Source organism: Tenrec ecaudatus, chromosome 1, assembly GCF_050624435.1.
Source record: "Tenrec ecaudatus isolate mTenEca1 chromosome 1, mTenEca1.hap1, whole genome shotgun sequence".
NCBI lineage: Eukaryota > Metazoa > Chordata > Mammalia > Afrosoricida > Tenrecidae > Tenrec > Tenrec ecaudatus.
Genome location: NC_134530.1, coordinates 180,302,175 through 180,324,215, shown reverse-complemented (window position 1 = coordinate 180,324,215; position 22,041 = coordinate 180,302,175). Strand labels below are relative to the sequence as shown.

General features: G+C 41.1%; 1 protein-coding gene across 1 annotated transcript in view; it reads right to left on the bottom strand.

The window, feature by feature from the left end:
• Positions 1-2,006: 2,006 nt before the first annotated feature.
• TIPRL (TOR signaling pathway regulator) overlaps positions 2,007-22,041 on the bottom strand; it is a 36,597-nt gene continuing 16,562 nt past the window's right edge. The window contains exons 4-7 of the mRNA XM_075564519.1: positions 20,127-20,258; positions 6,898-6,993; positions 5,705-5,767; positions 2,007-4,322 (exon numbers count right to left, since the gene is read on the bottom strand). Coding sequence (XP_075420634.1) covers positions 4,179-4,322; positions 5,705-5,767; positions 6,898-6,993; positions 20,127-20,258 — 435 coding nt within the window. The 3' untranslated portion in view covers positions 2,007-4,178. The remainder of the gene's footprint in view (positions 4,323-5,704; positions 5,768-6,897; positions 6,994-20,126; positions 20,259-22,041) is intronic.

Genomic DNA, 22,041 nt, shown 5'->3' with positions numbered 1-22,041 from the left:
TGGATAACAGCCCAAGGTATAACCACCATTGCCAGGGAAAGCCAGCCCAGTAGGCGCAATTGTACAGCAGTAAGTAAAGATGATAGTAAAGTTATAGAGAGCATGAGTCAAATAATGGAGTCGGACACATTTCATGGTAGCAATGCTCACCTCAGCCCCGCTTGGTGGTCCATGTGGAGAGAGAGGGAAGGGAAGGAGGGCAAGGGAACAAGGGAGCGAGGATGAGAGAGGAGCCCAGCTAGCGAGAGATCTCTATTGCTAACGCAGGCCTATGTACCTTGGGGGCGTGCAAGCCCACCAATTACAGGTAAAGACACACGTCACAGGAAGGGGTTGCATTATAAGTTATACAGCAATGAGAGGGGTGGGTCTAGGGACATACACACAATAGGAAGAGGAGGGATTGGGGATATACATGTGACAAGATGGGCAGATCCTAGATTTAGGATGACAGCTGGATCTCCACATCAATAGGGTGTGAATTCCACCTACAGAAACCAAGTCCATGACTGCAGGCCTGTCCATTGTCCTTAACAGCAGGGATGGGGCCCACTGCAGTCTAGCCTTCAGGGAGGATGTCTGTAAGCATCTGACCTCCCCCCACATACCATGCCACCAGGGCTCCCTTAAACCAATCTATAGGTACTATCAAACATGTGTTAGGGTGTCTCATAGGCAAACAAAACATTTCTCTAAATGTGTTCCTACCAGTGAGCCCTGGTGGTGTAGTGGTTAGACACTGGGCTGTGATCTGCATGATTGGCAGTTCAAAACCACGAGCAGCTCCACTGGAGTAAACAGTCTCAGAAACCCACAGCGGTCACTATGAGTCAGCACTGACTGCAGGGCAGGGAGTTAGGTTTGGTCCCTCTTATTACATCACATGGCACCAGTAGCCCCTCACTTGCTCAAGGCAAAAACCTAGTCATCATCCTATTATTTCCTTTGTTCTTCGTGTTAATTTAAAAATCCGATAAATTCAACCTTTAAGATCTATTTCAAGGTCACGTTTCTTTATATTCAAATGGTATCATCACTCAGCTGGCCAATTCCAACTACCCCTTAACTCAGTTCTTTGCTTATTAACCTTCAGTCATCTTCACATAGCAGACAAGGTGAATTTCTTAAAATGTAAATCAGATCACTTGCCTCCAAGCCTAATTCCTCATTTCTCATTGCATCAAAATAGAATGTTCTCCTTAGGCGTATACTACAAAACTGTGCTTAATCTGGTCTCATCGATCTCTTCAATCTTGTTTTGTGCTAGTTCAACACAGGTCTCGCTCCACTTCCATAAAAGTGCACTGTGATGAACATGGGTGTGCATGTGCTTGTCACAGCCCTAACTTCTCGGGGATATATGCCTACTAGTGGGCTACTGGATAAAGCTGGTATTTCTATTTCCAATTTTTTTACGGCTGTGCCATACCACTTTCTACAGGAATTGTACCACTTTGCAGTCCTGCCAGTCTCATCTCTCCACATGCCAGCCAACATTTGTTGGGGTTCTTTTAAAACTATTATGACTCAAGTGAGATAATACCTCATTGGCATTTTGATTTGCCCCTCTCTAATAAGAATTGTGAGCATTTCTACATATTTTTGGGCCACCAGTGTGTAGTTTCTGTTACTTAGCATAATGGCTTTGTTGTTGGTATTGAATCACTAACGTGTGTGTGTGTGTAGCTGAGTAGTACTCTTAAGGATATACAATAAATGTGTAGTGATCTCATATACATATTTTCAAAAATAGAAAATAATGAATTAAAATATTCATAAAATACAGAGTGGGGATAGAACATGGAGGGGAAAAGCCAGAGCCCAAAAACTACATTGGGGAATTATAACCTGAACTACCTATTAGATTTTCATTTTTTTATCAGCCCTAAGAATCTGGCTATAATGTTGACCAAGTAGACAAAAGATACAGATAGAAAAGTGATATCAAACCATTCTTTAATGAAGCTCTAAAAGAAACAGAAATAAATGAATCAACAAAATGTAGATCAGTAATTCCTCAATTGTTTATTCTTTTACAAAAAGACATTTGGAACAAATAAATATAAAATGGCATAGGTCTTATTCAGCAATGGACAAGTACAGTTTCTTGACACTCTCCACAGCAGTCGATGAATGAAGTTTTCAAAAGTACACTCACCCTACTCTCTGGCCCTTGGGTGGCAGACAGGGGTGGGGAGTATTTTAAAATGTTCCACCATAGATTCCGCCCCCACCCAAAGTAATCCAAGGCTGATTCAGAGATGAAGACATCTGAATCAACAAGTTTAAAAATATATATGCATATAGATTTCATATACTGACTCACTTTCTAAGTAAAACCAATATATAGTATAGCCTCGACACAACTAATGATGTCCTTACATGCTTTTCATTTTTTTCCAACTTGCACAGTCTATCACAGTCAAATCTGCATGGTAAATAGCGTAGAATAGAAAGTTGAGTACAATATATGTGCTGCTACTCTAAAATATTAAATATGGTTAACATACAGTGAATATGCCATGTATTTTCATAAAGCCAACACAATCTTGATTTTTTTACACTTTATAGGTAATGCAGCCAAAGGAAGATAAATAACAAACCATTTGTGACCAGATTTAGCTAATAAGAAACACTCTCTCTGTTGGGCTGGTAACAGACCAGTGTGAGCAGGGCTGGTTACCCAAGTCCATTTGTTTGACTAGAATTTACCTTCAGGCTAACACCCGAAGAACTTTGCTAATAATATCGATGAAATATTCTTACTTAATGACTCTTCCATCAAGTGGAAATATTTACAACAGTAATTTCAAATCATAACTAAAGGAATGAGTTTTTCCTCTGCCCTTTCAAAATATATTTTTTAAAGCTCATTTCAAGTAATACCTTACTTGATGCTTTATAACCACTTTTCACTTTCCAAAGACCACACAGAAAGTCAGAAAAAAGGATTTAAAATATTTCAAGGGTCTTTATCACAATTACCAAATGGATCGGTAAGTTAGGCTTTGTATTTTCTGGATGACCTAGGTCCTGCACAAAGTTACTACATTTTACTGAATTCCCTGTAACATCAGAAACATGAATCTTAAAAATTTTTTTAAAAGCGGTTACTTTTAAAATAAGCTTCCTCCTTCACAACTCTCCTTCTCCTACATATTTCATGGAGAAAATTAATCTAATTGCTTTAGGGCTGATTTAGTATTTGCTAAAAAAAAAAAACAACCGTTAAGCTCATCTAACATATATACTCATGTATAAACCAAGTTTCCCAGCACATTTTTAATGCAGTTTCTGCAGTAAAATTAGGTGCCTCGGCTGATATTCAGGTCAGCTTATACTGGAGTATATACAGTCTCTTGCCAGTCAGTACCAAATTCAAGGCATCTATTTACAATGAGGTTTCATGGAGAGTGGAAGCACAAAATTGTCAATACACATAGAAACAAATATAAGGGGGAAAGCACCTAAAGAAAGAAAAAAGGCTTTTCCAAAGTATTCCTCTTCAATAAATTCACTATTTCTGCTCAACCTTAAAGACTAAAAGAAAGAAAGACAGCAGCAACAGCCTACCTGCCCATGGCAAAGCATGGTTGCCTATTTATGTGGACACAGTAGCTTACATTCTCCAAAAGACTTCAGTTTTCATCTGTGTTATATATTTCTAAAAAATGTTAAGCATCAAAAGCCAATTTCAATTTGGGGGAATTATTTTTAATTGTAAAGGAAGTTCATGAAGGTCTGAGAATAATGTCCTAGCTGGCAAGTTACAATTCTCCAGAAGTGCAAGTCAACATCCAGCTGCCTACAGTGAGGAGCTGGGACATCAACACACACAGGCAGGATCATGGATTGAGTAACCTCCCTGGTGATGATGGATGGTGGACGTTCATGATGGAAGCAGATGATGTGCACTGCTCACCAGCACTGTGGTTCCACATTATGGCAATATAGGAGTCCCAATTTCACCCCAAAAATCTAAGTCCAGAAGATGACCTCAAAGCTAATATGAACGTCAGTTGAGTGGAACCTGCCTGCTAGGATCTTTTCTTTCTCTTCTCTTTAAGGCTACAGGAAACCAGCACATTAACAAGGCAATAATTTCCATAATACAAATTCCCCCTACAAATATCCAAGACCCCCAGTCAGATCCAGCGGTGAGTACGTTAGCTCACATTCTATTCCACAGGTTTATTTTCTTTTGAGTCTGCAGGGTTAAGGTCAATTCTTTCCGGAAATAACAGCTTCTCACAAATTGCCTCCTTTATTGGTAAATACTGCGATATTTCATTAGGCTCCGTGAAGAGAGAAGGTGACACATGCTAGGAAATAAATCACATAAATCACATTAGTATCTGATCTTCAGTGACGATCGCGTCAGCATCTTTTGATTCAAGCATTCACTAAGCACACCAATGTTAACATACAGAGTCATAAAGCAGTGCCATTAAATACTCCTCTAATAATAGTCTCCTGCTGCTTCTGACCATTCAGCCTCCTCAAAGTGCGTCCAAAAACTCAGACTCCGCTATTAAGTCAATCCACCCTCAGCGGCCCTGCATGGCAGGGTAGAACTCGCTGCCTCTGTGTATTCCAAGACTGCAAATCGTTATAGGAGTAGGGAGCCTCATCTTCCGAACTGCTGACTGTGCTGTCAGCAGCCCAACCTGTAACCCACGGCGCCACCAAGGCTCCTTCAAAGTGCACAGAGTTACATAACTTATCATCTCCCTAATATGTCCTAAGAACTTAACACATTTAATCCAATTGCTGGTATTTGTTGCTTTTGTACCTTCAAAGCAGTGGCCATCAAGTAGAGCTCAGTATGGAGTCTACACAATTTTTCTACACCCATGAAAAGCAAAAGGCCCTGGTTACACAATGGACTGCTTAACTGCGTAGTCAGTGGTTCAAATCCACCAACTGCTCCCCAGGAGAAGGATGAGGCTGTCTGCTGCCACAAAGATCTCGAGATCCAGCTATCCTACATAGAATTGCTGTGAGTCCGATTCGACTCAAAAAATGCCATGGGACATTCCATTATCTTTTAGTACCATTTTCCATGGACATTTTGAAGCCCCTTGTATACATCCAAAAAGAAATTTGGATTTTGTGATGGTATACAAGTACTAAATGTAAACAGACAAAAAAAACATCAATTTCTTTCTAAGCAACCCTTTCTAGAATCTTACATTACGAAGGAACCCTTTATATACTTCAAGGGAAAGTCAAACCAAATCCAGTGTTATCAAGGTGACTGACTACAACTCATCTCAGCCCTGTCGAGGGTTTCCGAGACGGTAAGGCTTTAGGTGAGCAGACAAGATACAGTGTCACCACATTTTTGGGAGATTGCATAGAAAGAAATTATAAGGGAGGAAGGCAGTGAAAGAACACCCAGCTGGTATCAGTTATAAACTCTACCACCAACCAGCTATGATCTGGTATCAGTCACATCTCTGGGTCTCAGTCCTTCCTAGTAAAATGTGGAAATTGGACTGGGTAACAGCCAGGTTATCTAACAACCCCAACTGTCCTTATATTTGAGGTAAGCTCAGGAAAGTTAATGTTCTCAGAGGGTTTATCCCAAAGAGCCCTTACAGTAAATAGATAGAAGGCTATGTCTTGGGGAAAGGGATGGGGAACTCCACACTTAAAGCATTATGAGCCAGCATCAAAACAGACTCAAGTATAAGTACTGTACCATTAAATTAGCAACTTTGCTCTCTCGTGATGTATATTCTCGTAACATGTAGTTCTTGTCAGCCTGTGTTCAAAAAAGAAGTCACAATAAATTTATTCGTCTGATTTATGCTATTAAATAGAACTGTCTACAGCATAGATTAAGTTGTAAAAGCAACATGAAGTTTGACAAGAATGTCTTGTTCTACAGTAAGATAATCATAAACTGGCACCAAGAATTCTCAATTATTCATTCTAATCCTTAGATGAGGGGCTTCAGAAATTTTGCGAAAATATTCCATTATTTTAAAATGTACTTTTCTACAAACTTTTTGAAGTTCCTTATATATTACAGCCATACCAGATGCACATGCTATTTAACAGATTTTTATTCTCAGTAATAGAAACATTAGCAAAGGTTTCATTTTGAAAGCAAATCGGTAACATTACTGAGGAATGTAAATGAGATACAGTGGAGAAGTTAATATTACTTCAAGTTTAGGACTGTATCCTTTTCTTACACAATATTGGGACTACTGATTTTTTTGGTTTTTGAACAGCTAGAGTAAGTTTATTGAAGGGAATTCTTTGGAAAATAAGTCGAAAGGATTAGCTAGGATTAACATTCCAAAACACTAGTTTACATAATTTTTTTTGCTCACTCCTATTTCCACACTATTCTTGCTCCCATTTCCACAAAATTCTCCCTTAAGATGTCAATCTTTCACATAAAAACACAGATTACCGGTATAACACGAGAGCTCTTGTGACTAATACTGATGGTCTCTAAGTAAGCATTAAAAATGATAACAAATCTGCAGTTATAAAATAACTCAGAACGGAAAAGCAGCTAAGAAGCTACTAAGACAAATTTTCAGGCCTTAGGTTAATCCCCACTCCCCATCTTTACAACACTTACTTTTAAAAGAGTGTACGTTAAAAGTTCCTTCAGAGCCAGTAAAAATGAAGCAGCAACAGCATTGGACCCTCCACTAAGGAGTATCGCGTTAAAAGCATTTTCAGCTACCAGAACTTTTGGAAAAGATGTGATCTTTCAGACTATGCACAATCAACAATGAGTCTGACACACCCACTTTAAAAGCTGGAAGGATCTCCATTTGATGTATTGTTTAATTTCAAATTTTCAGGCTACTGGTGAAACAATATAAACAGGCCCAACATTACTGGATATATTCCTTAAATGCGAACAGATACCTCATGGTAAAGCCTCGTGTCATTCATTCTAATAAGCACCCCATCGATTCGCAGGAAAAACCGCAACAAGAGGAAAAAACTAGATGGCATTACTCTCTGAAAAAAAAAAAGAAAGAAAAGTTCATTGACATTTTAGTGAACATTAAATCACTTATTACTTTGCTAAAGGAATAAATAAAGAGCTAGCAACAAAGAAACAAAAAACCCTTTGTGGGTAGTATGTAAAAATCCTGAACTGGGGGTTCTCTGTCTCAGGTCCAACGAAGACCCCGCACCTGTGCAGGACTCCCCAATGCTTCAACAGATAAGTTCCCAACCACCAGTGGAAACCCCCCCACCCCTACCCCCCAGATTTACCCTTGGAGACAGGCCAGGTGATCTGCTGCTCAAGTGCACAGCCTAGAGAGTTCCGTGAAACAGTTCTGCTCTGCACGCCCGGCTCGGCTCGGCCCGGCTCACCAGGACTGACTCCACAGCAACTACCACACATGCTACACCGGGTTAAACATTAAACTACTGTCCCACGTGAAATAAATTACAGACCTACAAGGACAAATGTGGCATGATTCCACTTATATAAAATATGCGGAACAGGAGATGTCATACACATAAAAATTTTATGATAACCAGGGGCTGAAGAATTATTGTATCATGGGTACTGGTTTCTTTTTTTTGTTAGGGTGATTAAAAAACATTTTTTTAATGGATAGTGGGGGCCTGCACACAGCACGGTGAATGTGACTGATAATATTAAATTATGAGGCTGAAAATGCTAACATTTTATTGATATATATTTTACCACAATAATAATAAAAGCTGAAAACAGTAAACTAGTAAGTCATGTTTTTGTTTTGTTGTTTCAAATGGCAAAACTAAGTACACTTCTATACCTGAAATCCCAAATGGAAGGTGCTTAGTTGCTACTCAGCTTTGTTCACTGCACAAAAGACTAAATAAGATGGTCTGATTCAGGGCACATGACTAGGTACTATTTAATTTTGCCAAAGACTGATTTATCAGAACATTATAAAACGAAGTGGCTACAAGAAGTATGTGCAAAAATCCTATTATCTTGTCCGTGAACTTTTTAAAGTCCCTGCATAGGTTCATGAGAACTTTTATCGACGGCAGTGGTTCTCAACATTCCTAATGCCACAACACTTCAATACAGTTCCTCATGTTGTGGTGACCCACCCCAACCAAAATATTATTTTCGTTGCTACTTCATAACTTATAATTTTGCTATTGTTATGAATCAGGTGACCCCTGTGTCATGACCCACAAGTTGAGAACCACTGGTCATCAGCATATTTACAAATTTCTGTTTTCCACATATTGTCGTATGCTACATAAAGTCTATATGGGTAATGTCTGCCTGCAAGTGCACTTGTGGTCTCATAAGATTATAGAGTTCAAAATCCTGATGAAATGAGAGCAGTGCATGCAACAGCTTCCCCTCCATAACACGTGTATCTCTCGTCTTGCCTACAAAGTGAGTGGGAAGCCAACTGTATAATGGTACAATACAGATATAGCCCACAGTCCATATATCTTCATAATCATAATGAACGCCTATGTTACTGGCTCAGGTATAGACTGTACTGTACTTTTAAAGTTTCATGTTCATGGTGTATACTTTAACTCATAGGCGGAAACATCCACTCTTGTGTAGTGTGCATCTCTTGAGTGCTGGGGCAGCAGATCCATTAAATCTTCTTTCAGAAATACTGTCACCAAGTGTACCATGGCTCCCAAATACAGTAAAACCAGTGTAAATGACTACACAAGCTAGGGAAAAGCAAGCAATCACATATAAAGGTTCCCAATAAAGAATATGCTCAGACCTATCAGCAGAAACTATGAAGAAGAGGAGAGAGTGGAGTAACATATTCCAAAAATTGAAGGAAAACACCGCAAACCCAAGAATACTCTACCCCGCCAAATTACCGATCAAGATAGATGGAGAAGTAAGAGTCTTCCCAGACAAGGAAAAACTCAAAGACTACGTTAGAAGAAACCCAGCCCTACAAAAGCTCCTTGCCAACCCAGTACGGACAGAAGAACAACACTCACCAAGCATACATAAGAGACCGACACATAGAACAACCTCACCCAGAGGGCAACAAAGAGAAAACAGACTCCAAGATAGCATTGGCTTAAGGATGGAAAGAAGTCAAGAATGATACACACAGACACATGCACAACACACTAATGAGAAAGGAAGGTAGGAAAACACCCAACACAAAGGTATAAGGTGACATCACAGAGTCTGCAGATGGAGATAATAACCCTGAATATCAATGGCCTGAACTCAGGCATTAAAAGACTGAGAATAGCAGGCTGGCTTAGAAAACACAACCCATTAATCTGCTGACTACAGGAGACGTATCTCAAGGATGCAGACAAAAATGGCTAAAAATCAAAGGCTGGAGAAAGTCATACCAAGCAAACAGGAATTCAAAAAAAGCAGGGGTTGCAATCCTAATCTCAGATAAAATTGACCTCAAAGTGCAAACCATAAAAAGAGATAAGGAGGGACACTATATAATGCTCAAGGGAATGGTAGACAAAGAACCACTAAGCATTGTAAACATCTATTCCCCAAACGAGAAACCTGTTGAATACGTCAACTAAACACTCCAAACGATTAAAAAAGAAATCAGTCTCAACAATAGTAGTGGATGACTCCAACACACCACTCTCTGAGAAAGATAGATCATAGGGAAAGAAACTCAACGAGGAGGCTAGCGATCTAAACACCACAAGTAGACAACTTTCCCTGATATTTACAGAGCTTTTCATCCAAATACAAAAAATTCACATTATTCTCAAGATATTTCGAAGACAGACCACATATTGGGGGAATAAGGCGAATCTACATAAATTTAAGCACATTGAAATCATACAGACCTCTCTCTCTGACCACTGTGCCATAAGACTGGAAATCAACAAAATGAAGACAAAGAAAACAAGAGCAAACAATTGGAGGATAAATAACTCTACTGCAAAAGGAGTGGGTACTGGCGCAAATCAGAGATGAAATTAGGAAATTTCTAGAAACCAACAAGAATGAGGACATGACGTACCAAAACTTATGGCACACAGCAAAGGCAGTTATCAGAAGTTTCATAGCAATACAAATACACCTGAGAAAGAAAGAGAGACTCATGAGTGATAGGCTGGCACAAAATTTACAAAAACTAGAGCAGAGTCAGCAGGACAACCCTACTAATAGCAAAAGAAAAGAAATTATAAAAATCAGGGCTGAGATTCAGGAGAGGGAAACTAAAAAAACTATGGAAAAAATTAATATCGCTAAAAGTTGGTTCTTTGAAAGGATAAACAGGATCAATAGACCATTGGCAAACCTAACCAAAGAAAGGAGGGAAACAAACCTCAATAGCAAGAATAAGGGATGAAAGAGGGGTCATTAACAACAGACCCTAATGAAATCAAAAGGATAGTTACACAGTACTATGAAGGATTGTACTCCAATGAATTCAACAATTTGGAAGACATGGACAAATTCCTGGAAAAGCAATCCCTCCCTAGACTATCCTTGGTGGATATCAAGAATCTCAACAGACCCATAGCAATAGAAGAAATAGAAAAGGTTATCAAGGGATTACCAACAAAAATAATCCCCTGGACGAGATGGCTTCCCTGGAGAACTCTACCAAGCATTTGGGGAAGAACTAACACTAATCCTACACAAACTCTTCCAGAACATAGAAAATGAAGCTAGTATAACTCTGATACCCAAACCGGGCAAGGATCCCACAAGAATCGAGAACTACAGACCGATATCCCTAATGAACATCGATGCAAAAATCCTTAACAAAACACTAGCCAACAGAATACAAAAGTATGTAGAACAAATAATTCACCATGACCAAGTGGGATTCATACCAGGGATGCAGGGATGGTTCAATATACGAAAGACCATTAGTATTATTTGTCATATTAACATGAAAAACTATAAGAACCACATGATAATATTGATAGATGCAGAAAAAGCATTCAACAACATCCAACACCAATTCCTGTTTAAGACACTTAAGAAGATAGGAATGGAAGGAAAGTTCTTCAAGACAATACAAGCTATATTCTAAAAAAAAAAAAAAGAAAAAACAGACAACGTGGTACTCAATGGAGAAAAGACTAACACAATCCCACTGAAAAAGGGGACCAGACAAGGATGCCCCTTGTCCCCACTCTTATTTAATATCATGCTGGAGGTTTTAGCTAACAGCATAAGGCTAAGAAGAGACATCAAAGGTATTCGTCTGGGGAAGGAAGAGGTGAAACTATCATTATTTGCAGATGATATGATTTTATATATGGAAAATCCCAAAAGTTCCACAAGGGTAGTACTGGAAGCAATAGAGGAGTTTGGCAGAGTGGCAGGATACAAGATCAATAAACAGAAGTCCATCAGATTGCTATACACATCGGATAAGACCACAGAAGAAGAGATCAACAAGGTGGTACCCTTCACAATAGCCAAACACAAATTGAAATATCTAGGGATATACCTGACTAAATGAACAAAAGATCTATATGGGGAAAACTACAGAACACTATTACAAGAAACCAAGAGCGACCTCAACAAATGGAAGAATATCCCACACTTGTGGATTATTGGAAGACTCAATATAATCAAGATGTCAGTTCTGCCAAAGGCACTATATAAGTTTAAGGCAATCCGGTTACAATTACCCTCATCTTTCTTCAAAGAAATGGAAAAACTGATTACCAACTTCATATGGAGAGGGAAGAAGCCCAGAATTAGGAGAGAACTCCTCAAGAAGAAGGACAAAGTGGGCGGGCTTGCTTTAGCTGACGTTAGCACATACTATACAGCCACAGTGGTCAAAACCGCAAGGTATTGGTACAATGACAGATACTCAGGCCAATGGAAAAGAACAGAAAACCCAGAAATAAAATCAGCATACAGACAACCAATCTTTGATCAGGGCCCCAAAAATATCAAATGGGAAGTAGATGCCCTCTTTCACAAGTGGTGCTGGAAAAAATGGGTATTTACCTGCAGAAAAATGAAGCAAGAACCTTATCTCACTCCATGCACAAGAATAAACTCAAGGTGGATCACAGACCTTGAAGTTAAACCCCAAACTATTAGGGCCATCAATGAGGGAATTGGGACCAACTTGAGGACTTTGGCATAGGGAAGACATAGGTTATCAAAAATAGGGAAGGACACAAACACAGAGGAGGCACAAATTGACAAATATACTGAAGATAAAACACCTGTGTACATTGAAAGAATTCACCAAGAGAATAATAAGACAGTCCATGGACTGGGAAACATCTTTAGCAATGACACATCAGACAAAACCTTATTACTAAAATCTACAATACTCTGCTAGCTTTCAAAAAGAAAAAAACTAATTGCCCACTTGAGAGGTGGGCAAAGGACTTGAACAGAAGTTTCACAGGGGCAGAAATCCGAATGGCCAACAAACATATGAGAAAATGTTCCCGATCTTTAGCCATAAGAGAAATGCAAATTAAAACAACAATGAGGTACCACCTAACACCCTCAAAGGTAGCCCAATTCAAAAAATCAGAGAGCAACAAGTGTTGGAGGGGCTGTGGGGAGACAGGAACTCTCATACACTGCTGGTGGGCCTGTAAGTATGTACAACCACTATGGAAATCAATCTGGCGATACCTAAAACAGATGGAAATAGAGTTACCATATGACCCAGCAATCTCCCTACTGGGCATATACCCAGAAGAGGCAAGAAACAAACTAAGGCCAGACATCTGTGCTCCAATGTTCTTTGCGGCACAGTTCACAATTGCAAGGAGTTAGAAGCAACCCAAATTTCCATCAACTGACGATTGGATTAAAAAACTGTGGTATATACATACAATGGAGTACTACGCATTGCTAAAAAGCAGTGATGAACGCATGAAGCACATCCCTGCATGGAAAGAACTGGAGGAAATCATGCTAAGCAAAGTAAGTCAGGCACAAAAGGACAAGAACAACATGAGTCCGCTGAGGTAAGTGTTAAATAAAATGCAAAGGGGGCATAGGGAAAAAGCTACTGTATACAAACATTCTTGGGGTGAGGACCGTGTACTATGGCAGGGACCAGATCAAATGCATGGATGCACATGGTAGCCAACTGGGGAGGAGGTAGGGAAAGGGAAAAAAAATTATGAAAATAAGGAAGAAATGGGTAGCGGGAGCATGAGGCGCTAACCCACCCAAGGTGAGGGTATTGTTTATATCTCCACAGGGACAGAGGGACCAGACTTCAACCCAGTGCTCCAAGGTGTGAATGTAACATTCCGGCGTGGAGTAGGGAACCAGTGGAGAGGTCTGGGGGCTGGCCCCAGTCCCAAATACTAAGTGGACGCCTGCCCCCACCCCAGTAGAATTTATTTCAAAGGACGGCATTGAATCTGCAGCTCCGGGAGAGGGACATATCTGATTGGAGCACACGGGAGCAGAGGACGATGACCACAGTTAGAGCAGCCAGTCCACAGAGAGGACCACATGGCCAGCCCCACTATGAGACATGACGCCCCTCACTGACCCATAGCCCTGTAGGGACAGCACCAGAAACACAGTGTGGAAATTGCTCCCGACCTGATCCCGCCAATCTGAGGCAAAGCACTGGGGGAGTCAGCGAAACAGCAAGAGAATGGTGCAGCAAGGTCCCAGGGATGCTGAAAGTGGACTTTGGGGCCAGGACGTGGTACCCCAACAGACTGGACTGGAAAACACACCTAAAGGCCAACAAATGATCCTTGAACTAACTCCAAGCCTTTCTTTCTTGTTGTGTTTTGTTTTGTTTTGTTCTTTGTCAGTGGTTTGTTGTTGTTGTTGTTGTTTTGTTGTATATGGAGGAGAAAACAACGGGACCAACAGTTCCGGGGGACATTGGATAGGGGGAGGTGGGGGGAAAGGAAGTGGTGCTAACAAACCCAGGGACAAGGGATCAACAAGTGATCCAAATTGGTGGTGAGGTGGGTGTGGGAGGCCTGGTAGGGCATGATCAAGGGTAATGTAATGAAGAGATATTGCTGAAACCCAGGTGGGGACTAAGCATGATAGTGGAGAGGAAAGTCAAGGGAAACAGAGGAAAGAGCTGGGAGGCAAAGGGCATTTATAGAGGTCTAGACAAAGACATGTACATGCAAATATATATATGAGGATGGGGAAATAGATCTATGTGCCTATATTTATAGGTTTAGTATTAAGATAGCAGAAGGACATTGAGTCTCCTCTCAAGTACTCTCTCAATGCAAGAATACTTTCTTCTATTAAATTGGCATTCTATGATGCTCACCCTCCCGACACAATCGCTGAAGCCAAAGGGGGTGAACAAGTAAATGTGGTGAAGAAAGCTGATGGTGCCCGGCTATCAAAAGATATAGTGTCTGGGGTTTTAAAGGCTTGAAGATAAACAAGCAGCCATCTAGCTCAGAAGCAACAAAGCCCACATGGAAGAAGCTCACCAGCCTGTGTGGTCACGAGGTGTCAAAGGGATCAGGTACAAGGCATCATCAGAACAAAAAAAAATCTTACCATAGTGAATGGGGGGGGGGTGAGTGCATACCATAGTGAATGGGGGGGGATTTGGGGGACCCAAAAATCTAGCCATAGTGAATGGGGGGGCTTTAGAGGACCCAAAGCCCATTTATAGGCCACTGGACATCCCCTTGCAGAAAGGTCTAGGGCAGGAGATGAGACAGTCAAGATGCGATGTAGCACCAATGAAAAATACAACTTTCCTCTACTTACTAAATCCTTCCTACACACACCCTCACCCCAACTATCATGATCTGAATTCTACCTTGCAAGTCTGGCTAGACCAGAGGAAGTACACTGGTACAATAGGAACTGGAAATACAGGGCGAATGAACCCTTCAGGACCAGTGGTGTGAGTGGCAATAATGGGAGGGTAGAAGGAGGGTGGGCTGGAAAGAGGGAACCGATTACAAGGATCTACATGTGACCCTGGGGGATGGACAACAGAAAAGTGGGTGAAGGGAGACATCGGACAGGGCAAGATATGACAAAATAATAATTTACAAATTATCAAGGGCTCATGAGGGAGGGGGGACAAAATGAGGAGCTGATGCCACGGACTTAAGTGGGGAGCAAATGTTTTGAGAATTATGAGGGCAATGAATGTACAGATGTGCTTCACAGAATTGATGTTATGTATGGATTGTGATAAGAGTTGTATGAGCCCCTAATAAAACGATGAAAAGAAAGTGACTGCACCAACAGAGGCGAAGGAGAAATACTGATTTGTAAGGAAAACAAATGGTTACTAAAGAACTCTAAAGTAAAGAATAAATAGAGGCTGGTGCTTCTGGTTAAGGCATATCCCACTTAACAATAATCAACAGAAAAATTGTCTAAGTTGTTAGAGAAGCTACAAAGTGAGTAGAAATGTGGGCGGCACCTAGGTCAGATAGGGAGAGATTGCCAATGACACAAACTGAGGAGCAAACGGAAAGGTGAATGCGAGCACATTGGCGATCACTAACAAGGCTCAGCGCTCATTCAAGATACTTAAAAACAAAGGCAAGCCAGCCGATGAACAAAATGGTGTTCACACAACATCCAAACCCATGATGTCTATTCGCAGGATGCCTGGTAGGCGCAGAAGGACCCTTGGCTGAAGAAAGCCAGAACTGGCAGGAAAAAGAGAGAGCATCCTCTTTGTAGTAGGATGAGGCGCAGGGTGCGTAGGTCTTTAAAAACATGTTTGATCGGTTCCTACCTAGTTATTTACATTATAAATACCAAGTTCTTCCAGTAGGCAGTCTTGGATTTATATAAGTGAACAGACCACTCCAATGTCCAAGGTATTTATTGACCAGGAGATAGACATGACATGTCACAATATACTGACTGGAAAGCCCCTGAATTAGGTTTATATTTTTTTAAGAAGAGTGATTTACAACATTTCTTCATATTTCAAGTTAAGTAACTATTAGTCATACTGGCAGAAGGGTAGTCAGCAGGTATTTTAACTGGAACTCTCATTTCAGCACAGTTTCAGGGGAGTAGGAATTAGGAGATATGAATTCTGGCTTTTCTACAGTAATTCTGTTTTACATCTTTGGGCAGTTTTGTATTGTCTCCAGGGATTGCTTAGGAATTTGTGGGATCATCTTGGGTAACAATGACCCACGTGATACATAAGAAAAAGCACAAGTCTATACACACTCCTAAACTTTCCGAAATAAGAAAAGGTACAAGACAAAGAACTCAAAACCAAACTCATTGCCATAGACTTGTCACTAACTCATATTGACCCTATAGCAGCCCTCGGAAATAAAAATCATTTTTCAATGATCTTTTTTTGAAAAGCTTTGTTAAAATTTAAAATATGCTTTAATGGTGTGGATTTTATTTGAAATCAAGTGGAAAAATACAGATTTTTCAGCCAGTCAGTGTGATAATTAGATTTATTGTGCCAACCAGGCCAATAGGAACAAGTGGGATTTATCAGGTCACAGTTTGATTGGAAGACAAACAAGGCCTGCCCCCCTCTCTTGGTCTCTAGTAATTGGACCAGCATGCTGTTACTTTAGATCAGGCATCCTCAAACTATGGCCTGCGGGCCACAAGCGGCCACCCCCAGAGGACATTTATTCAGCCTGCCAGGTGTTTTTACCCATTTGTTTTTTTACTTCAAAATAAGATATCTGCAGTGTGCATACGAATTTGTTCATAGTTTTTTTTTTAAACTATAGTCCGGCCCTCCAACGGGTCTGAGGGACAGTGAACTGGCCCCCTGTTTAAAAAGTTTGAGGGCCCCTGCTTTAGATAGTTTTCTGCCTCAACCTGTGAGCTACACTACTTGTGGGCCAAGCCAACCCATGGACCTTGAGTTTGAGGCTCCTTCAAGACCTGCTTCACCACACTGCTTGAGCTTGAACTTGGTGGATCCTGTCGCCTTGCATTGCTTGAGTTCGATATCCAATTCCCACCTGGGCCTGCTTTGCTAAACTCCCGAGCTACTGACTATTGCTAACCCACTCTGCTGCTTGCTGCTGTGGGCAGACTCTGACAGCCCTGTCCATGGGAGGACTCAGCTGCCTGCTTCCTTGACCTTGGACCCAACAGCCCATGTGAGTTGAAGGACTTGCAGTATATTAAATGGTCCACGGAAGTGAGTTGACCTGAGGCCTCTGTACTACTGCTGTGTGGACTAATTAGCTATTATGTTCCTTCTCGCTCTGTGAACATTTATATATATATATATATATAGTCAGGAAAGTGCTACAGAAAAATGTGTCTGAAATGCCTTCCTTATGGAAGATATAAGTGGAGAGCACCTGGCAGGGGGTGTGGAGAAGATCATCACAGTTCATTCTCTAAGCAAGAGCTGGACCGATGAACAACCACCACAAAGCATAGGCTCTGAAGAAACACACAAGTGACCGCCTTGATCTACCAGAAGCCTCGCCCGTAGTTAGCCAAGGACATTTACACCTGACCTGGAAATCCGAAACCACCTCCTCTAAGAAGCCTTGCCCAACCTGCTTCTTCAATCCCTCTCATCTGTTTATCCATTTTTCCAGTCAACAAGCATTCCGAAAGTGTCCTAAAAGGAGTCAAATAAACACCACTCCTTGCATACAGTGTTGATTGAACAAGTAAATCCCTAATCTAGGTTTGGAAAGAACTGAGGAAGAGGAAGATCTACATTCTGCTCCCGTCTTACTGTCACTGTGGAAGCATCTCTCTCTCCTCCTGTCAGACTAATGTCTTCACCAAGATCTAGATCACAGAGGAGTCTGAGCATGGACAGTCACACCAATTCATTGTGTAATCTTGTGCAAGTTACGTAATCTGATTCTCCATTTCCTCACCTGTAAAGTACAGATATACATGTTTCACCACACAGCATTTTCACACAGATCGAAGGAGTTATGTGACTAAATATCTAGCCCAGCGCCTCATATTTAGAGAAGGCTCAAAGCTCCTCTCCCACTCCTCATCCCCATTCACTCTCCCTCCTCCCTCCACCGGGTTCTTTCCTATGAGCACATAACAAGCCAGTGTTCCCCACGTTAAAACACAAACACCTCTGCCAACCTCCTGCTCTTACCCATGTCTCCGTTTCTTCTCCCATGTTTTCGAAGGTCTGCTCTACATCTACAATTTTGGTCCCAATCTCTCCATCTTTCGTTTTCTTGCAAACCACGACTGAAACTACTCTTGCCAAGGTCACTAATAACATCCTAATCAATAAAAAATATTTCTTTAAAGCCCAGTGGGAAGCACCCTGTTTTAAAATGACTTCTCAGCAGCAGGATACTCAATGACTTTCCCTTAGCTTCCCAGAAAGTGCATTCCTAGTTTCTTGCTTACATCCATACTTACTCCCCTAGTGTCCACTTGTGTAGAAGGAAACTTCATGTGTTCATACCAAACTGTCTCTGGACCAGAGCATAATCTATTACATAGTTATATAACAAACCAACCCAGAAGAGCACAGTTCTAAAGAAATCCTTTTAGGCATTCCTAACAATGTAATACTATCCAATAATTTCAAAAAGGTCAACTGGGAAGCAAGGGGGCCCTGGCAGCACAGTGGGTTACCCATCACGCCAGGCTGTTAACCACAGGGAGAAACCCACAGGGGCAGTTCTACTCTTTTACTATACGGTGACCAAGAGTTAGAATCAACTCAATGACTGTGAGGTTTTGTTTGGTTTTGGTTTGAGTTTGAAGGAAGAAAGCACCTTTTAAGATAGCATTACACTTCGGTTTGAGGCTTACTGACTACATACTCTGAAACACACATGCTCTATTTATGCTCATCCCCTCCTCTAACTTCTTCCCCCACAAAACACATCAGCTCCCCACAGACCCATCCATTACATACATCATCAGTATGGCCACCCACTGGGTTACTAATGCACTCCCAGATATGCAAACTCCTCATGAGCATTCGTTAGTCAATTCTGCAGGTGGGTAGGACAGTTGAAAGGTCCCTGAGGGGATGAGTGGGAGAGTGAACAAATCTAAATTACAAAAGATCAACTGGAGGAGTTTTAGGTGAGCAAGAGGGTAAGGCCTGAAGAAAACAACTATCTACGGCTAGAATAATATTATATTGTACAAAGAAAACTGTCACTAATTACTTGGATGAGCAATTCTCTTTAGACCTCATCTATATGGAGGCTGAAATAATACATATTAGTTTACAGAAAGACTAGATTTTAAATAAATATATCACTACTGTTTTATTAATGTCTTAAATTTCATCGTGGTTTAAATCACAGCATTGATGATTATGCATTAAGAACAATGTTTGATGCTAAGGGTCTTGTCTTTGGCAGACTTCCACAACTGAGTTTTGTTGTTTTTTTTAAGTACTTTTTGGAGTGTGGAAAATGTAAACGACTGCCACTGAGTGACTCTGGTTCATAGCAATCCTCATGGCAGAGGAGAACTGCCTCTGTGGGTTTCTGAGACTGTACATTTTTACGGGGTAGAAAGCTTTGTGTTTCTCCATTGTGTTTCAAACCGCTGACCTTTCAGTTAGCAGCCCAATGCGCCAGCAGGCTCCTGGCGGATGGAAAAAGACTGTGGAGCTCCTCCACCTTGGGAGGCTCGGGAGGCTTCAGAGAAGAGGTAACGCCTTGCATGAGACTTACAAGAGGAGGCATGAAGGGCAGTTTCCGTTGAGGGTCTTCTAGAAAATATTAGAAGCCAAGCACAACCTAATAGTGAGCAAATATAACGAACTGCTAGTGGAGTGGCTGCTCATTCCTTTTTCCTTTAAAGCACATGCCACCAATAACACTGTTATTGACAGTAGTCTATTCTCTACTGCTAGAAAGTAGTACAGAAGAGGCGTTATTACACTGGCCCTTTCTGCTCTAAGAAAAAAAGCAGAAGTGGTCGTTTACCAGTGTGTCAAAGGCCTGACCCATTGGTGACTTTTTAAAGTGACATCCCCCTCATCACCTTCAGAATCTAGCAATTTTGGCACCATTTTAAAGTATGAACACTACTTCCATTTAACTTCATTAACTAATAACCTAATAAACTCCAAAAGTAGACACATCTATTCTGAAACAAAAACGTTTTTGCAAAACTGAAGAATACACTGAGATATCCCCAAAGTGAACCCTGCAGTGAATAGTCAGTCTTGAATTTCTACTCAAGAGGAAAAAAGAAAGTAATGTTCAGGCAAAAATGTCAGAGTACTCACAATTTTCACACTCAGGCTTGAAACTCCGTGATCATGCAGTTCATCCTCAAACAGGAGAACTTCTTCAAAAAACTTTATTTGTTCTCTGGCTTTCAATTTCTCTGTATCTATATGATCTGCTGTAGGTACAACCTGAAAGAAAAATTGAATATGCAACATATAAAAATATTAATAATTCAGATGCTACAGAGACACAGAAAAGTGGTCTTTCCTCTCTTTTTTGTATAGCTTTGGCTCAGGGTTCTAAATTGGGGTGGCATCAAGACATGCAAGATCAGTTATTTGCTTTGCCAGTGACAAACATTACTGACCAGACTGCTATCTACAAAGTAAAAGTGCACTGTCAATCAGACAAGCCGATGAAAAGCAAGTGTTCTATCTGGAGGAGAAAACAACGGGACCAGCAGTTCCAGGGGGACATGGGAGAGGGGAAGTTGGGGGGAAGGAAGTGGTGTTAACAAACCCAGGGACAAGGGAACAACAAGAGATCCAAATCTTGGTGAGGAGGATGTAGGAGGCCTGGTAGGGTGTGATCAAGGGTAATGTAACTGAGAGGAATTACTGAAACCCAAATGAAGACTGAGCATGATAGTGGGACAATAGAAAAGTAAAAGGAAATAGAGGAAAGAGCTAGGAGGTAAAGGGAATTTATAGAGGTCTAAATAAAGGCATGTACATATGCAAACATATTTATATATGAGGATGGGAAATAGATCTATATGCATTTATTTATAGGTTTAGTATTAAGGTAGCAGAAGGACATTGGGCCTCCACTCAAGTACTCCCTCAATGCAAGAATACTTTCTTCTATTAAATTGGCATTCTATGATGCTCACCTTCCCGACACAACCGCTGAAGACAATGCAAGTGAATAAGCAAATGTGGAGAAAGCTGATGGTGCCCTGCTATCAAAAGTTATAGCATCTGGAGTCTTAAAGGCTTGAAGTTAAACAAGCGGCCATCTAGCTCAGAAGCAACAAAGCTCACATGGAAGAAGTACACCAGCCTGTGTGATCTCTAGGTGCCAAAGGGATCAGTTATCAGGCATCAAAGAAGAAAATAAATCACATCATTGTTTGCTCACCTCCCTGATACGATCAATCACTGAAGACAAATGGGTGCATAAGCAAATGTGGCAAAGAAAGATGATGGTGCCTGGCTTTCAAAAGGTGTCTGGGGTCTTAAAGGCTTGAAGCTAAACAAGCGGCCATCTAGCTCAGAAACAACAAAGCCCACATAGAAGAAGCACACCAGCCTGTGCAATCACAAGGTGTTGAAGGGATCAGGTATCAGGCATCAAAGAACAAAAAAATCATATCATTGTGAATGAAGGGGGGAGTGCAGAGTGGAGACCCAAAGTCATTGGTAGGCCACTGGACATCCCCTTACAGAAGGGTCTCAGGGAGGAGATGAACCAGTCAGAGTGCAATGTAGCAACATTGAAACATACAACTTTCCTCTAGTTCCTAAATGCTTCCTCCTCCCTCACTATCATGATCCCAATCCTACCTTACAAATATGGCTAGACCAGAGGATGTCCACTGGTACAGAGAGGAACTGGAAACACAGGGAATCCAGGGGTGGATGATCCCTTCAGGACCAGTGGTGTGAGTGGTGATACTGGGAGGGTAGAGGGCGAGTGGGTTGGAAAGAGGGAACCGATTACAAGGATCTACATGTGACCTCCTCCCTGAGGGATGGACAACAGAAATGGGGGTGAAGGGAGACGTCGGACAGGGAAAGATATGACAAAATAATAATTTATAAATTATCAAGGGCTCATGAGGGAAGGGGAAGCGGGGAGGGAGGAGAAAAATGAGGACCTGAAGCCAAGGGCTTAGCTGGAAAGTAAATGTTTTGAGATTGATGAGGGCAATGAATGTACAAATGTGCTTTACACAATTGATGTACGTAT